At 38.2% G+C, this 18,245-nt stretch overlaps 1 protein-coding gene across 1 annotated transcript in view; it reads left to right on the top strand.

Moving 5' to 3' along the window:
• Nucleotides 1-18,245, top strand: part of PDE11A (phosphodiesterase 11A) — a 434,307-nt gene that overhangs the window by 176,603 nt on the left and 239,459 nt on the right. The window contains exon 5 of the mRNA XM_036858971.1: nt 12,000-12,064. Within this exon, the coding sequence (XP_036714866.1) occupies nt 12,000-12,064 (65 nt within the window). The remainder of the gene's footprint in view (nt 1-11,999; nt 12,065-18,245) is intronic.

Genomic DNA, 18,245 nt, shown 5'->3' with positions numbered 1-18,245 from the left:
TATGTGTTTTTGAATTTGGGATTGGAGCTCATTTTAGTGGGAGGGTGTTTTATTTGTTTGTGCCATTGTTTTTTTCATTCTCTCTTGTACTTTTCCCTCCCTGCCTAATAGTTTGCACAACTCCTTGGCCCCTAGTCAGGAACCAGGTCTTATATTGGTGGCTTGGGTCTCCAGCTGTGTGGTAGTATTACACTATACCAGAAGCAGCTTGGTTCAGTTTCTGGGGGTGAAGCTAGGCCACCTGTCTCAAGGGAATGCTTTTAGTTCCCAAACCCCAGTAGAAGGTGAAATCCCAACCATTGCTCCTTGCCTGTTTCTGGACTTGGAGCACAGTAGGTCTAAGTATTCAGGCTCATGCTTTTAGAGATCTTATTTTTTCTCTCCCCTCTGCTCCCCTCCCCTTATCTTTTCTCTGCCTTTAAACCTCTATATGTCTTTCTGGTTTTTTCTTTCTGTAGTTTATCGATCTTTGTTCTGTTTTTGGAAGAGAACAGAAGAATCAAAGCATGAACTTATAGCACCATCTTTATTGGCATTCCATACACTACTTTTTACAATCAGAAAAAAAGTATCATTTCAGGAAAAAAAATCTGCTCAGTTTCCTTCCTCTGAAAATAGCTTTTGCGTTTCTCTATTTTATTAGAATCATTCCTGGAAACAAAACCTTCTGGTTTTTGTGTGTGTACGATTTGTATATTTTTAAAAGCTGGTTATTGCAGATGTATGGTATTTCATGGCCTCTCTACATTTGAGGGAAAGAGGGAGAAAAAAACATTTAAATCTAGTTGTAGAAGCTTTGATTCATCAAGATTTTAACTCAGTGTTAAGACTGCATTCATGGTCTTTAAACTGGGCAGTCAGGTGTAAACTGATCAGTTTACTCCGTGGATGCCAAAAATAGAAATGAGGAATGCCTTTCTAGCCCTCTCTCCTGCCAAAATTAATGTTTTACCCTCTTTTGCTTTTCTTTAGTGTTTCAGTCAATTTTTTTAACACCTTTATTGGAGTATAATTGCTTTACAATGTTGTGTTAGTTTCTGCTGTATAACAAAGTGAGTCAGCTATATGTATACATATATCCCCATATCCCTTCCCTCTTGCATCTCCCTCCCACCCTCCCTATCCCACCCCTCTAGGTGGTCACAAAGCACCGAGCTGATCTCCCTGTGCTATGCAGCTGCTTCCCACTAGCTATCTATTTTACATTTGGTAGTGTATATATGTCAATGCTACTCTCTCACTTTGTCTCAGCTTACCCTTCGCCCTCCCCGTGTCCTCAAGTCCATTCTCTATGTCTGCGTCTTTATTCCTGTCCTGCCCCTAGGTTCATCAGAACCTTTTTTTTTTTTTTTTATTCCATATATATGTGTTAGCCTACAGTATTTGTTTTTCTCTTTCTGTCAGTCAGTCAATTTTAAGTGACTTTGTCAGTGGTATTTTCCACTAGACTGAAAAAATAAAAAGATTGTTCCATAGCTAGCTGCTGTCAACATTAGGAACTACTTAGTCCTTTGAACTGAATATTCCCTGCTTAATGTTATTCCATTCCATGAACCTGTCTAAGCAATTCCTATCACTTCTCTTAGCTCTTTTCTAGCTCATATACTTACTATTATCTCTATTTCTTTTTGCACTTAGTCGAGGAAAGCGTGAATGAAGACATTTTAATCTTCTGTCCTGAGGCGCTGTCTCAGCACTGGTGTTTACATGTGTTCTTCTTTCATGGATTATCCTGATGGCTGGCAGCTATTTGTTGTTCAGAACTCCATGAAGTACTTTATAGCTGAGCTTATCAATATGAGACTGGTTTCCGGAGTTTATTTTCTAAACCATGAAGCACAAGCTCCACTTGTTTTCTAATGTGTTCCTTAACTTCCTGGTTCTTATGTGAATACACATACAATTTAGCCATTAAACTAGATGATCTTTCTGAACCCAACACTTGAGAGGAAGAGATGGAGATAGTAATTGTCATCTGATTGTTCTGAAACAGCCACTATCCTAAGTGGATGGTAAAAATTGCTTCAGGCTTTCCTTTCTACTTCACTTTCTCTTCCATTTCCCCATCCTACTTTCTTTAATTTTCCTTCTCCCTGTAAGGAAACCTACTTAAGTTCTATTTGATTTTTATTCCAAGTGCTTTTTCCAGAGTGCAGAATAAAAGGTATCTAAAAGAATTCCAAGAATTACCCAAACATTGTTATATGTATGTATATACATATGTATATACTCACATCATTAATCATTAATATATCATATTATGTATTTGCATATATTGACTCACTTTATTAGTAATTATATGTCAATATATTAACTCACATCATTAATCATTTACATATGTTAAATATATGTATATAGGTATGTGAATATATATGTATGTGTGTGTGTGTGTGTGTGTGTGTGTGTATATGTATGTGTCTCCTACTTCTGAACTTTAGTCCCCACTGTCCATGTCCACCGCATCCTGTCACTTCTGAGGTTTCCTATGTCAGTTAATGGGTAACTCAAGCTAAAAACCACAGAGTAATCTCTGAGTGTTTCTTACCATTTACATTCAATTGTTGCTAAGGTCTGTTGCCTCTACGCTGAAGCATCATTTCTAGCCCCTCCGTCCCACCCGTTCTACCACTTTCTTTACTCTGACTTTACTAGTCTCTCGCTTGGAAATTTTCCTCTTCACTCATTTCTTCACTTGCAGACAGGGCACTCTTCCTTTTTGTCAGTTCTTAATACTACTTCTAGTTATCTTTCTAAAACATGCATCTGCGTGTCTATTGCAATAGGCTATCGCAATAGGAAGAACATTCATTTATGAGGAACATCTCAAAGAAAAGAAAGGATGCCTGGGGTCCTACACAAGCATGTAGACAAAGGAGTTAACTGCATCATTTGTGCATCCCAGAGGAGTCATGAGGACAAAGGTGTTAGTTTGGAATGTTCTAGGGCAGGGTGGTTCTTTGAGGTTAGCCAAATCTGGAAGACAAAGCAGTAGGGGTATTTCTTCATCATTATACCATTTTTTTGGGAGCAGGGCTTAGGTAAAGTTCAACATTGTCACCTCTGTACTGACTATTCTTTACAAATCCCAATTCCCCCATCTCATGTTGGTTTTTCTTTCTTTAGCTAAGTGCCTTTGAAGGCTGATTTCTATGTACTGCGCCACTTGGGCTTTCTTGTCCTTTGGTTTTCAGTTGCGTTTGACAAACGGGAGGAAGCAGCAGAAGATTTAAGAGCTGAAGGAGAGAGCTACTGGGAGTAGTTATTCCCCTCGTTCTTTCTCTGTCAGTTGTAGAGGTGGCTGAATTCTTCCAAGGCCCCTCTCCACGGCCCCAGCTCCTCCGGGGCACCAATAACATTATTCCCTCCCTTCCTCCATCTCTCCTTCTCTCCCTCACTCTCTCCTGTGTCCCCTCAGACCTAGGGGTGTTAATGACTTTCCAAATGTCTACTCCCTGGGTACCTCACCATTCCTTATTGGTTTCTCTTAATCTTGCCCATGCTTCTGTACCTAGTCCCTTTGTTGAATTACTTTCAGTTAAACCATTTTGAGTGTTCTCTCTGTTTTCTGGCAAAACCTTGACTGATTTAGTCCCTCAACCTGGAAAAATTTCCCCACTTTTCAGCCTAGAGCGTGCCTGCTCCCCCTTTAGGACAGAGTTCACCTGAAAACTTCTTCAGCACTCTCCTCTGTGTGCTTGTAGAATTTTGACCATATGTTGTGGTGAGATTATACCTTTGTGAACAGTTTCTCCCTCCATACTGTGTTGTGAGTACAAGGAGAGGACGTGATTTATGCCTCTTGTTATTTCCAGACCCTGTCACAGTGCCTGGTACCCTAAGTATTTGGAAAATGTTGATTGAGTGAATAAATGACTAGAGTAAATTACTCGTCGGTGTAAGAGAGGAATTAATCAAGAAGGATGGCAGTGAATGGCCATTTAATTCATTCTTTTGCCCTATATATTAGTCCTCTTATGGAAAAATAGGAATTAAGAAAAATCAAACCCAAAAAATGGTGATTACTTATTAGATCATTCCTATTGTCTTCTTGGTAGCAGGAATATCTATTTGAGCATAGTTTTTGTTTTTTAAGTTGTTTTTAAATTAAAAAAACAGAGAGCAACCAGACCAACTAGTGCTTGATAAATATCCAAATCAAAAAGACTTCTGCCCATGGAGCGTTTCCGAAGAACAGTCAGAGATGCTTGGGGATGTTTTGTTTACTTCCCTGTGGCGTGTGTACCGCCTTTCCCAGGGTGTAATGCCCAGGGCTGATCAACAGCTAGAGGAGCTTGGAACCATTTGTTCAGTTTCATTGACCTATAAACCACTTCTGATATTTCTCGTATAAGATTCTCTTTTTACTTAGTGTATGTGTGTGTATTTATTTATTTAATCTATGTTCATTTAGTGCATCTATAATAAAAATCAGAATTGGAATTAGAGAATAAATTTTTAAAAATTAATGAAACTAAGAACCATTCAATTTGTCCAAGTCAAGAATAAAACATGAACTTTATTCTCATTTATTTGTGCTTTCATCTATTTTTTATTGGTCATAATCTCCTCAGTGACACTATATATCCATTAAATTGCATCAAAAAATTTTAGCTGTTTCATTTTTTAACCCAGGTGTCTGACTATAAATAATTTTCCACTGGATGCATTATATTTTTAATAAATTCCTTTTAAAAATATAAATTGTTTGAGGCATGGCTGCCTAGAGTTTTGCTTTTCAAACAAAGATATTTTTGAGAGTGCAAGGAGGTACTTTTAATAATTATTGCATGACAACAGGCTTTATTAGACTGGGCTGGTCCCATGACAAGTGGGACATATGCATGTCCTCAGATATACCCCCCATCACTCGCCCTGGTGCCTAAAATTTCTGTCATTACAGTGTTGTTTTAGATGAGAAGATTTTGACTCCAGGAATCTCCTTTCTGAACTATAGATAAATTACATGGGAACACGAATACTTTAATCTATCATTAGCCATTAACAGTTTAGCAGAAAATAGCTAGTTGACTTGGTTCAGAGATCTCTCTGGACCAGAAGTTAGCAAATTTTTTCTGCAAAGGGCCAGCTAGTAAATATTTTAGGCTTTGTGGCCCACAGGGTCTCTATTACAACTACTCAACTCTACTGTCATAGCGAAAAGCAGCCATAGGTAATATTTAAATGAATGAGTGGGCTCTGTTAAAATAAAACTTTATTTATAAAAACAGATGGTGGGACAAATTTGGCCTACAGAGTTTTTTTGCCCAACCCCACTCTGAAGGAATGGGAGGCAAGCAGATAGTTTACATCTCCAGAACTGTAATACTTCTTTGCTGTTCCTTGCTGTCCTCAAGGACCAAGGCCCATGTGTATGTTGCCTTAAGGGCTCAATATTCTGGTGACTTTGAGGGTTAATTTGCTTGTGAGCCTAATCTCAGATTGCCCTAAATTCAGAGAATCTGTAGGGGGATTCAACCAGCAACCTTGTGTTCTTGAATATATGATTTAGACTAGGATTTCTGTGACAATCTTAGATTTATTCTAGAATGTTTTTGAATCCCTTCATAGTCTGATGGCTTGGAACCAGACTAACTTTATGCACCTTATGGAGCCAAGGCTAGTGTTTTGCCACTTCGTTGATCTTATCTGGCTTACAGTCAGCAGTGTGTTTGTCTTCACAGTTTCATTGCTCTGCTTATATTTTGTCACTCTCTTGATGGGACTCAAGCTTGCTTCTCTTTTATTCTTACATTGTTTGCTATCAGCTGTAGACCCTTAAATGTTGTATTTCTCTTACCCACCATTCCAGATTCCTTTCCCATGCCTCTGAAAAATACTCTTTTACACAAATTAATGGCCCATAATAGCTTTGTTCAACTGTAATTAGTTGTACATAAGCAAATTTATGTGATTTCATGTGTAAAATTATTTTTATATACTTCATACATTTTTCAAGTATGTAAGTACTTCATCCCCTTTTTGTTTACACTTTTACTCAATTAATTGCCAAAAGCATTTAAGGCACCCTTCAGCAAAAATACAAAAATTCATAGTGAACAAATATTTTCTGAGTGCTTATTGTATTCCAGACACATAGCAGAATGAAAGGCAAATTTTCAAATTAAAAGGAAGAAAGAGAAAGTAGATGTTGTAAGTAAAACAAAATCAAATCAACATACTCAAAACCAAATTGTGCTGCAAAAAATGATACAACTTTGAACCTAAGGCTTTTCTCTGAGCTTCTCAACAGCCAAGGTAAAAGAAAAAAATGAATAGGCTTTATAATTCCTTTGGTTTAGTAAAAGGAACACATCAACAGATTAAGAAAGTTTTTCTGACCCTTAAGTTAAAAAATTTTTCTTCTCTAAAATATTAATTTTTTAAAGGTTGGACACCTTATTTACTATTTCTTTTCTATCTCTCTGTGCTGTCCAGTACTTAATACACATTGGATGATCAGTATGTAGCCAAAGACAAGGCAACATTAGTATTGTCCTTATTTTTCTTCTAAAGACACGGGAACCTAAGAATTATACAAGGTATGAAATTAGGGAACATAGTCTATAATACTGTCCTCACTGCTGATACCAAGTACAAGTTCAAGAGTTCCCAAGACCACTCTGAAACTCAATATTTTGCTAGAAGGGTTCACAGAATTCACTGAAAGCGGTTATATACATGGTCATGGTTTATTATGGGAAGAGATACAAATTAAAGTCAGCCAAGGGAGAGATCAGTCCAGGAATGTTCCAAAAGTGGTGCTTCCCGTTGTCCTCTCTCCATGGAGTCATGGAAAGCATTAACTTCTCCCAGCAGTGATGCACACATCACTGTGTGTGCATGAAGTATTCAATATGCATGAGGTATTGCCAGCCAGGGAAGGTCACCTGAGCCTTGGCATCCAGGGTCTTTGTTGGGGCTTGATCACTAAAACCTATTTGGCCACCCTCATAGCTGCCCTCAGTCTCCCTGCCCTCCAGAGGTCAACTGATAGCATGTGACCCAAAGGCTCCACCCTAAATCACATTGTTGGTGTGGCTCAAAGCCACCACTCTAAGTTACATTGTTACTATCTGACTGGCCCAAGGCACCCAGGTAAACAAAGACATTTTTATCCAGGCTGGAGATTCCAAGGGCTTAGAGGTTACCTCCCAGGAGACAAGGGCAAAGGCCAGACCTTTCTTTGGGTAAGCTTACTTCTTCCTACACACAAGGTCAACACTGTGGTTCGTGAATCTAGTATCTGACTTTGATCAGGACACCATGGGCTGGTGTACTGGGGAACACAACTAGTACTTTCCATGATATGGAGTGCTAAAGTTGAAAGATGCATAATCCTTGACTTTCCCATTACTCATTAAAAAGGAATTTAGAAACTAAAACCAAAAAATAAAATAAAACAAAATATTTGACCCTGTTTTTCTTTTCAGCATGTGATTTATGTTAGAATAAAAAGTTCAAACATTTTAGAAAAAAGAATTTCTTCCTTTTGGTAGTTTTAACAAGTCCTCTCTTACATTTCAAGAGTTCAAACATTCTGACATTTCACTGAGGTACTTGTTTATCTTATCCATTCTCTTTGTGATTCTAGAGCTGTAAGTTATATAGCTTTAAGATTTCAGGATTTTCTGTTCCATTTCTTCTATCCCTCAGAGGGTTTTTTTTTTTAATTCTTAAAAGATCTTTATTCTTTTTTAATCTCTAGATATTTTTCAGGTTTATTTCTTAAGGTATGGAGAGCAGAAGTTCACTTTTTATTCCAGGGAGCACTAATTTTGATGAGCCAGGACAAATTAAGCTCCCTACCATAAAGTAAGCTCCATGCATGCAGGGATTTTTTTTTTTTCTTTTACTTTTACTGTGTAGCCCCAGTGCCTATTGCACTACTTGACACATACAGACACTCAGTACATATTTGTTGTGTCAAATAACCGTTTTCAAAAAGTTAAAAACCTAACCCTTGCACAAATCTAAAACAAGCAAGTATCAAAGAGGTAGTTAACGCATTAATGAGAGAGGCCAGCAAGGTAGTATTCCGTTCTAAAACAGACACCGGACGAATGCAGGCACAAGATTGCTAGGTTAGAGTTTAAAAATGCTTACAATCATCCAGGACAATAAAATTGTAATTATAGGCTTATCTTTTCTACTGCACAGAAGCCATTCACATTTCTGCTTGGGTAAAATTCATTTGCATTGCTCTAGGACAAAAATCATTTTTGTAATGTCAAGCTGTTCTTTGTTGCCTCAGTGGCTTCCTGAGTGACAGCACTTGCCCTGCTTGTTTTGAACTTCTACTTAGTTATTGCCCACTTCTGGGTACCCATCGTCAACATGTGTACTCAAGCCACAAGCCTCATGATGACTTCCTCATTTTACCCCTTGTCTCCTTTCCATGTAGACCCAGTCACATTCAAATTACCCAAGGGGAATGCTTCCTGAGTGCCACAAGTTACCCTACCTATGACCCTCTATAAAGTCACTTACCCGTGGGTCCTTGCTCTGCTGTCTACCTGCCTGCAGTGACCAAACTTTGAGCTTTGGGTGACTTTCTGTGGTCCTTTGGGCATACTGTGCCCCCCTCTCTAGGACCTGTGAATATAATAAACCCTTTAATTTCACATGCGTTTCTGAGTGTAATCTCTGTGGCCGTGTTAGAGTGATCCTCAAAAACCCCACCAAAGGGGTTTACTCCCCCTTTTACCACCCAGTGGATATCAGTTTTTCAGAAATTAGTATCTGTCCTTTCAGAGTTGTAAAGTATTCTAATCAGCAGTGAAAATTAAGCCAAATAAAGTATTCTTAGTAATATTGGAGAGTTTAATCTCATCTATCAAGTCTGGAAATTAAAAGCTATATCCTTCTTGATTTCCAAATGCAAAAACAATTATTAGTTGATTGGTAACTTGATTTATTTTATATCAAGCCAAGTGTTTTACTTCAAGTTACTTTTAGTCTATGTTTATTCAGATTCAGGTATATAGTAGGTACTCAATAAATATTCATAGAATTAATAAATAAAGGCAGAATTTATCTAAGTATTCTGGCTCTGAAGGAGTCATGTCCAAATAATTTTCTCTTTCAATGCTACTTGCTCATGTTTATGAAAGCAGTGAGTAGTGGGGAAATTAGAAGCTGTGGAATCAGACCGACATGGTTCAAATCCCAATTCTGTAACGTTTTGGTTATATGGTTTCCAGGAAACCACTTAGCCCCTCTAAGCCTTCATTTTCTTTCAGGAAAATGGGGATAATAATACCTACCTTGCCAGGATGTTGTAAGCATCGATACGTACATAAAGGATTGGTCATAATGTATGCAAAATGCCTCATACAGATTTGCAGTAAAATGGTAGGATATGGTTGTCTTAGTCAGTTTGAGCTGCTATCGCAAATTATCATAGACTGGGTGGCTTAAATAACAAACATGTATTTCTCCCAGTTCTGGAGGCTGGGAAAGGGAAATCGAAGATCAAGACACTGGCAGATCCAGTGTTTGGTTTGGCCACCCTTCCTGGTTTGTAGATGGCCATGTTCTCGTTGTATCCTCACATAGCAGAGAAGAGAAGAAGAAGCAAGCTCTCTCTGTCTCCTTTAAAAGTACTAATCCCCTTATGAGGCTGCACCCTCACAACCTAATAACCTCTCAAAGGCCCCATCTCCAAATACCATCACATTGAGGATTAGGGTTTCAACATACGAATTTTGGGGGGACACAAACATTCAGTTCATAGCAACAGCCTAAAACATGATTAAAAAGTAGAAGAATGTACTGTCATCTAACAAAATAATGGAAAGAAATCACAAATGATGAGAGATCAAAGTAGAGATATGACTTTCTCTTTTAAAATCTGTAACAATTTCCCATTCTGCAAGCATAAATGAAATGCTTCTACTTATTATCCTATTATTGTTTTAACTTTAAGAATTATTTAGGGTATGGTTTGAGGAATTTATTATTTGGTGATAGCAAAGAGTCTATTTGTGGCTTGTTGGCCTTGTGAGACCCCAAGATTATTGCAGCTAGGTCAAGATTTCTGTGTTCTAAGTGATTGGTTTCTGTTTAAGCTCTCAATTAAGATAAGTGTTCTAGTTACTTTTGCTGTGTAACAAATAAGCCTAACATTGAGAGGCTTAAACCAACCATGTTGGTTTAACCTGATGCTGTGGATCAGGAATTTGGAGAGGGAATAGCCAGGATGGTTTACCTCTTTCCAGGATATCTGGAACCACTGTTGGAGATCAGGGGTGACTTAATGGCTGGGAACTAGAATCATCTTTTGATTTGATTTGATTTTCCCTTTTGTTTGCTTTCATGTCTGGCACCTGGGCTGGGAGGGCTTAAAGACTGGAGCTGCTGACCAGAGCATCTACATGTGACTCCTCTGTATGGTTGGCTCCCTTTCAGCATAGTGTCCTCAAGGTAGTTGGACTTATGACGTGGTGACTCAGGGCTCCAGGCACAAGTATTCCAGTCAGATGAGGCAGAAGCTGCATTGCCTTTTATGACAACTTCAGAAGGCGCATAGCCTTTCTTCTATGTATTCTATTTGTTGTAGTGGTCTGAAGCCCACCTAGATTCAAGGGGAGGAAACATAGACCCTACCACTTGGTAGGAAGGTGGCAGGGTCATATTGTAGAGAAGAATGTGGGATAGGAGATATTGCTGTGGCCATCTCTGGAAAATAAAATTTGCCACAATGAGTAATTCTGTAGAGGCTTATTTCACATTAGAATATGAAATGAAATATGTCCTATATTTGTCAATGGTATTTCCTTTTAGTTGAGCTATTGTCACTGCCCTGCTAGTCACACACAGTTTTCTTTGTGATGGGCTTTTATCTTTTCCTTAATGTTGCATTTTTTTAGTATGGGTTCATTACCTCACTGATAAAGCTGTTTTAATACTTAATCTATTCCCAGTTCCCAAGTCATTTTCTCAAGTGCCCATCAATTCCTTATAAGTGGTTAATTTAAACGGTCTTTGAAGCATGACTGCATCTGGCTAAGGCAAATCTAAATGTCAGCCTTGGAAGCATCCAGTGACATTCAGATGACTCCTTTCAGTATAGGACCTCCTTTTTCTATCATGTGGTATATCTTGTCAAAAGAGGACCAGAAATGGTGCCTTTCCCACTCAATATTTTTAGCGTTGTTGAAAAAACTGACACTCTAGAGTCATGCAGACTTGCGCAATCCCAGTGGCCCCATTTAGTTGTGTGAAACAGTGTAAGTTTCTTAAAAGTTATGGGTTGGTTTCCTCATCTATATACTGAAGATAAAAATCCCCACTTCATAGAGTTGTAATAGGGAAATTAAATAGTCAAAGAAGCTTCTGATGTAGGGCCTGGTTTATAGTAAGAACTCAATAGTAGCTAATAATAAGAAAAACTGCCTTTGCGTTTTCTGTGCCTATAAATTACCTTTCAGTGTAATAGGTCTTGATCAGGATCTTGAACTGACTGTGCCAGTTTCACTGGGCAGGTAAGGGAGGAAGTGTCCACACTAGGGATGATCTTAAGTGTCTTCCTCTTCGTTACCCTTTGCAGGTGACAGAAAAACATTCACTGAGGACAGTGATAAGCCAGGGGAGGTAATTTCAGGAACCTGGGGTTGATGGAGGGCAACCTTTTGAAAGATGTTTTGTCTCTACCAGGTTCTCCGTGGATGGTGACTGGGTTATTAAAAGGGCAGTAAAAAAATTATTTTCAAATGAGATGTCCCTTTGCCCGACCACCACAGGATTTTTGCACCTTATTGTAAAAATATATACATATTGAGAAATGTATTAAAACTTGGGCAATATATGCCATGTAAGAAATAAAGTACAAAATGTAGGATAAAACTTTCTCTTATCCCTCGGGATTTCTCCACTTAAAATCTCTCTTTAATCTCCAATTATTGTAATAGTCATTATGAAGATGAAAAATGTTTATTGGAATATTTTAAACTGTGAGAAGGCTTTAACTGACTTGGATTTATTGTCTTTCTGTGCGACAGGTGGTGAAGTTTACCAAATCCTTTGAATTGCTGTCCCCAAAGTGCAGTGCCGATGCTGAGAACAGGTAGGGCTTATGAGTTTCAGTTTTGTCTTTAATCCTCATCTTCGATCCGTGGTGTTGGCCGCATTGCATAATTTCTGAGGATAAGAGTTTTTCTTTCTTTAGATCAGCAAGTGCAGCCAAATATCATCACTCTTCTGTATTTCAGGGCTTAAATTAAAACTATACATAAAAATACATGTATATACATCTAACACTGCTAATGAATAAAGTCGATTTTTAGATATTCCATAACTGCATAGATAACCTTTTTTTTTTTTTTGCTTTATTCTGGTCCCTCGTTTGTCTTCTTCCCTTTTGTTTGCTTGTGTTTGACCAATACCCCTTGGGGAAAAGACTAAGAGTTTCTAGTAATTCAATTTTTGTCCCCATTGGTATCTTTGAGGCTGTAGCAGGGTGAACGTAAGGGTTGGGGACAATCAGTGAATTTCTGTTAGCTTTGCACTACCCTGAATAATAGTTTGGTTACTACAAAAATGGATTCTCTTTACTTTGGTCACCTCTAGAAGAAGGGCTAAAAAAAATAGTGAAATTGACCAAAATGCAGAAATATGGAGAAGGACAAGTAAAGCATGATGATGATAATGATGACAATACCAGTGATGGTAATACCAGCTAGATAAGCAGCTTCCATTTATTCCATGCTGAGTGTGCCAGGTACTATTCTAAATGCTTTATATGCATTGAATCCCCCCAGATAACCTGATGAAGTAGGCATCATTACCCACGCGTGACAGAGGAGAAAGCCAAGGTTCAGTGAGTTTAAGTGACTTGTTCAAGGCCCTGCAGCCAGTAAATGGTAGCCACATCTCAGGACAAGATCACCTGCATAAAACCCTCCCAATCTCTGAATTTTGATCCCATTGCCACACATAATTTATAGTCTGGTAATTAATCTCATATAGTGAATGTCTGCTGGATTGTTTCCCAATCTGGCTGGATCAATCAGAATCAAGCTTGGAGAACTGAATAAAAACTAAATTCTCAGGACCCACATGAGTGCTTTTGATTCAATATGTTGCAAGTGAAGTCCTAAAGATCTGTATATTCAAAAGGCTCCTTGGGTAATACCTGTTTCAAGATGTAATATTTGAGGGTAATTTGATTTTATGTACTTATTATTGCCTTTAAGTTCAGAAAATAGAAATCAGTACATTAAAATGGGCACTTTAGTTGCTTCACTTTTTATCAAGTGTATGAAATTTAAAAGAGTCCGTTTCTAATTCCAGTTATAGAACATTCTTGAAAAGGCAAAATTATAGGAACAGAAAGCAGATCAGTAGTTGCCAGGGTATGGAGATAGAGAGAAGGGTTTACTATGAGAGGGTACAGGGGAATTTTGAGTGGTGAAGGAACCATTCTCCGTCTTGCTTGTGGTGGCAGTTATACAACTGCATTTGTCAAAACTTGCAGAACTATGCGCTTAAAAAGCATAAATTTTACTGTTTGTAAATTGTACCTTAAAATGGGAAACGAGGTCTTTTGTAAGAGGTTTTTGTTTTCGTAGAAATGTATGTTCACATCTATGTTTAATGTCAGCTAATCTATACCCAAAAAAGATTTATACATAGAGTTACTAGTGGTGTATTCAGCCATTTTCCTAAAAATTTCATGTAAAATAATATGAAATACATTTAAAAATATCTATCTGTACTTAGTCCTTTAGCTAGTTATGGCCTCGTATAGGTTCTCTCTCTCATATATGAGGGGGAAAATCCTTCCTTTGAAATCCTAATGTTTTAATATTGTTCTTTGGGTTTTTTTTAACTACTGAATGTGTCCTCATGGTCAATGCAGAGTTAAATATTTCATTATTTTTAATACTGAGAGAACTTCCATGTCAAAACGAAATGACCCAAGGCCCATACTGCTCTTGGCAAACTTCTGATAATAAAAAAGAAAGAAAGAAAGAAAGAAAGGTCAGATTTTCTTTAAAGAGACATTTGAAAAGTGCCTTTGAACTTTGACATTATGAGATAGTACTCTCCATCATTCTATTTGTGGCCTTTATGTAGAATGTCCATTTATTTCAGAAGACCTTTCCTGTATTGTCTAGTAATTTTCCTCATGTAGATGTGGGATCCTTTGGTCATTTATTGGAAGTTAAAGGAATAAAGACAAGTGGCTCTAGCATTTACTTCGCCAGTGGCCGTGGAAGAGACATTGAAACAGGCTATGAGTCTACAACTCACAGCCTGCTCTCAACACGTTATAAATCTTTCCTTTAATCTTCATAACTTAACATCTTCTCTATAGATAATGTCCATTGGATACCTTAGTCCTCTGGACATCACTCAGAGTTTTAGTAGGATAGCTCTTGAAGATAATGTCTAGGGTTTCATGCAACAATGTTTCAGGGCATTAGTTTAATTCTGATGAACTTTGATTTAAAGCTTGCTGATTTTTATAGACAGTCCTTGAAGACTTTTTTAAAAACCAATTTTGTTGTTGACTCATCATTTCTGCCTCCTGTCTTATGCGGCTAACCCTTTTGTCATGGCCAGTCTCCTCTTTGTCTCCATATAATTAATACCAAGCAATTTGAGAGTTGGAAATGATTTGATCTGTCTTTCTTCATGTGGTGTTTACCTCCTCTGGGACATCCTTGATGACTCTTCTAGTGATAAGATTCTCACTATGTCACGGTGGGCTTTTTCTACTGATAGGGAGTTCTAATTGTTAGAAAGGCATTTTAGGTTGAATCGCATTTCTGTAACTTCCACCTCTTTGTCCTAAATTTGTCCTTTGGAGATAGTTATCCTTTCATTAATTTTATTACTTCATTCAACAGCCATATGATGAGTACCTACTCTCTGATAGGTAATAGGGCTACAGAGATTTTTTTTTTTAATCAGCAGTCTCTGCCCTCAAGGATCTCAAGGCCAATGAACAGGGGTTGGAGTGGGTTAAGAATATAATATAACCATACCTGGATTTCACCAGGCCTCCAGACCATGGCTATAAATAGAGTCACGGTAACAGTGATAATCTATACTTGGCTGCTTGGTCATTTCTCCCTTGTAGTGTAAGAACCCAGGCCCTTTGCAAAAGTCACTCTTGAAGTAGCTCTGGGAATCCCCAAGATTAAAAAAAATTTTTTTATTGCTCACTCATCATTTCTTCCAAGTGTTCCTAAGTCATCTTCCTCTAAACATGGCAGAGCAGCATCTGCTGGACATGGGCTTCCTGGCCCACTGCAGAATTCCCATGGGCATAACTGGACTCCTCACCACTGCTGTGCCACAGCTCCCCGGGCACTGTCTCAGATGCACTGGTGGCCTTTCCAAATCCAAGCAGGGCTCGGTAGTCAGTGCAGAAGTGGAAAGAAGGTTCACTTTCCCTACCATGTGCTATAGTTTGTTGCCTGACCCCTAATCAGTCCTGCATGTACCTCATTTTTTTTAACAAGTCTTTTAGTTCCTAAAGCCTTTCTTTCTCCACAGGACTCGGACTTAGTCCATGGGGCCAGGCTTAGGAACCAGTTCCCAGATTGAGAGCTAGCCACTAAGTTGTTCTTTTGATTTCCCCACCTTTCTTCCATCTTAGCCAGCAGACTCAGATGCTCAAGACCTCCTCCTCCCAGTCCCTCCCCCTCCATGCACATCAGCTTATACAAATAAACGCCCCCTCATAAACAAATGTGTCCCAGATTAGGCTCATATGTCCTGCTGTCAAGTACATCAGTGACGGCAAAGCAATTCAATACTTTCTGTAAAAGGTTTGTGCAAGGTGGTATTTTAATATAGAGGAAGGGGCACCCAACTTATCTGGGGAAAACTGGAAGATGATCCTCCGGGAAAGCTTTCAGACATGGTAAAACTTCATTTAGGTCCTGTAGAATGATGAGAAGTTAGTGACATGACTACCTTCCAGGGTGAGGAAACATCGTAAACAGAAGCATAGAGGTGGGAGAGAAAACATGGCATGTTTCAGAATCTTTAATTAGGGCTGTGATCTGTTGTCACAAGGGTCATCATAATTGATGGTGATGGCCCCTAACTCCTTCTGAGGGCATCCAGCTCCCCTGAATGCCATCTCATGGGGGTTTGGGTCCTATCTGGTCCTCAGACGCTCAGACCCTCTTAATTGGCCTGGAGACTGGCTACATGCCTGCTTGCTCACGGGGGAGTAGCAACAGATAGTGAAATATTAAGATTTGTCTTGAAAAATCCTCTGGGCAGTAGTGTGGAAGAAGGACCAGAGGATGACAAGCTAAAGCCACCAAGGATTAAGTCTACTGCCTTACCCACATGGCAGTGGTTCAGTTCTGGTAGACTGAATGGATCCACTATCCTTAACTTTTCCAAGTCAGCAACTGCTATTTTTAGACTATTTTTATATTTCATGGTCCCCAGACTCTTCACCACCCTTTTTATTCTGCCCTGGACGTGCCCCAGCTTAGAATGGAACATGATATTCCAGTTTTTTCCAGAATCAGAACAGTTTAGAAATAGACATGTGCCTCTCTTTTGCAGAATATAATACTGTTGATGCATTTATTATTTACAATCCTCTTGCGTTGTCAATACTGACTTTAAAAAAAATAAAGATCTTGTCTGATCCATTCGACTCTCCCTCTTTTCAGATCTCACTCTAGGACCTTTCCTGTGAAGCCTAATTTAATAATATTTAGTGAAGCGACCAGAATAAACTTTCTTGAATCTCTTATTCAAGCTTTAATAAACCTCTTTCTGTTCTCAATGGGAATAGGGAGTCTGAATGATCATATGTACTTAGAAATGAAAAAGAACATTTATGGACATCTTAAGAGTTAGAAATTTTTATTTATTTTAAAATATATTTGGCCAGATTCTATTGATGTATCTCCTAGGTATAAATATGGATGCTTTGGAAATTGCACTTTCTCAGCACTGCTACTTAAGGCTTAAAAAAAAAAAAAAGGAAGAAAGAAAAAAAAAAGCCAAATGTCTGTAATTTCTAGAAGGTAACAACTGACTAAAGGGAATTTTCACATAATCATTTAATGGAATATAATGGAAATATATATTGTTTAAAACCCAAGCACTGTAACCATTTCAACATTTTGGGAGTAAGGGAGTTGAGGGGAGAAAATTTATTTCAGAGGGAAACAATCTTTTTTAAAAAACCATCTTCTTACTATATTTTTCATTTGGTATGACTAGAAGGGGAGGAGAAAAATAAAGCTAGAAATCTCAGAGCAGTTAAATAAAGGGTAAGAATCTCTGTTTAATGAGTCTTTCAGCATGCAGGTCAGCCTGGAGGGTGGAGAGCTAAAATGTTCTGTTTGATAAGATGAGGGTATATGGTAGGCAGAGTAATGCCCCCTCAAAGATATCCAGGTCCTAATCTGTGGAATCATGGCAAAAGGGACTTTGCATATCTGATTAAGAATCTTGAGATGGGGAGATCATCCTGGATTATCTGGATGGGTCCAATGTAATCAGAAGGGTCCTTATAAATGGAGATGTGGTGACAGAAACAGAGGTCACTAGCCATGGCAATCAGGGAAGAAAAAGAAATGAAAGGAATACAAACTGGAAATGAAGAAGTAAAACTTTCACTGTTTACAGATGACATGATACTATACATAGAGAATCCTAAAGATACCACCAGAAAACTACTAGAGCTAATCAGTGAATTTGGTAAAGTTGCAGGATACAAAATTAATGCACAGAAATCTCTTGCATTCCTATATACTAACAACGAAAGATCAGAAAGAGAAATCCAAGGAAACAATACCATTCACCACTGCAACAAAAAGAATAAAATACCTGGCAATAAACCTACCTAAGGAGACAAAAGACCTGTTAAGACACTGATGAAAGAAATCAAAGATGACACAGACAGATGGAGAGACATACCATGTTCTTGGATTGGAAGAATCAATATTGTGAAAATGACTATACTACCCAAAGCAATCTACAGATTCAATGCAATCCCTATCAAATTACCAATGACATTTTTTACAGAACTAGAACAAAAAAATCTTAAAATTTTGTATGGAGACACAAAAGGCCCTGAATAGCCAAAGCAATCTTGAGGGAAAAAAACGGAGCTGGAGAAATCAGACTCCCTGACTTCAGACTATACTACAAAGCTACAGTAATCAAGACAGTATGGTACTGGCACAAAAACAGAAATATAGATCAATGGAACAGGATAGAAAGCCCAGAGATAAACCCACGCACCTATGGTCAACTAA

The sequence above is a fragment of the Balaenoptera musculus genome, chromosome 7, assembly GCF_009873245.2.
Source record: "Balaenoptera musculus isolate JJ_BM4_2016_0621 chromosome 7, mBalMus1.pri.v3, whole genome shotgun sequence".
NCBI classification, from domain to species: Eukaryota; Metazoa; Chordata; class Mammalia; order Artiodactyla; family Balaenopteridae; genus Balaenoptera; species Balaenoptera musculus.
This window is presented reverse-complemented; position numbering and strand designations above follow the sequence as displayed.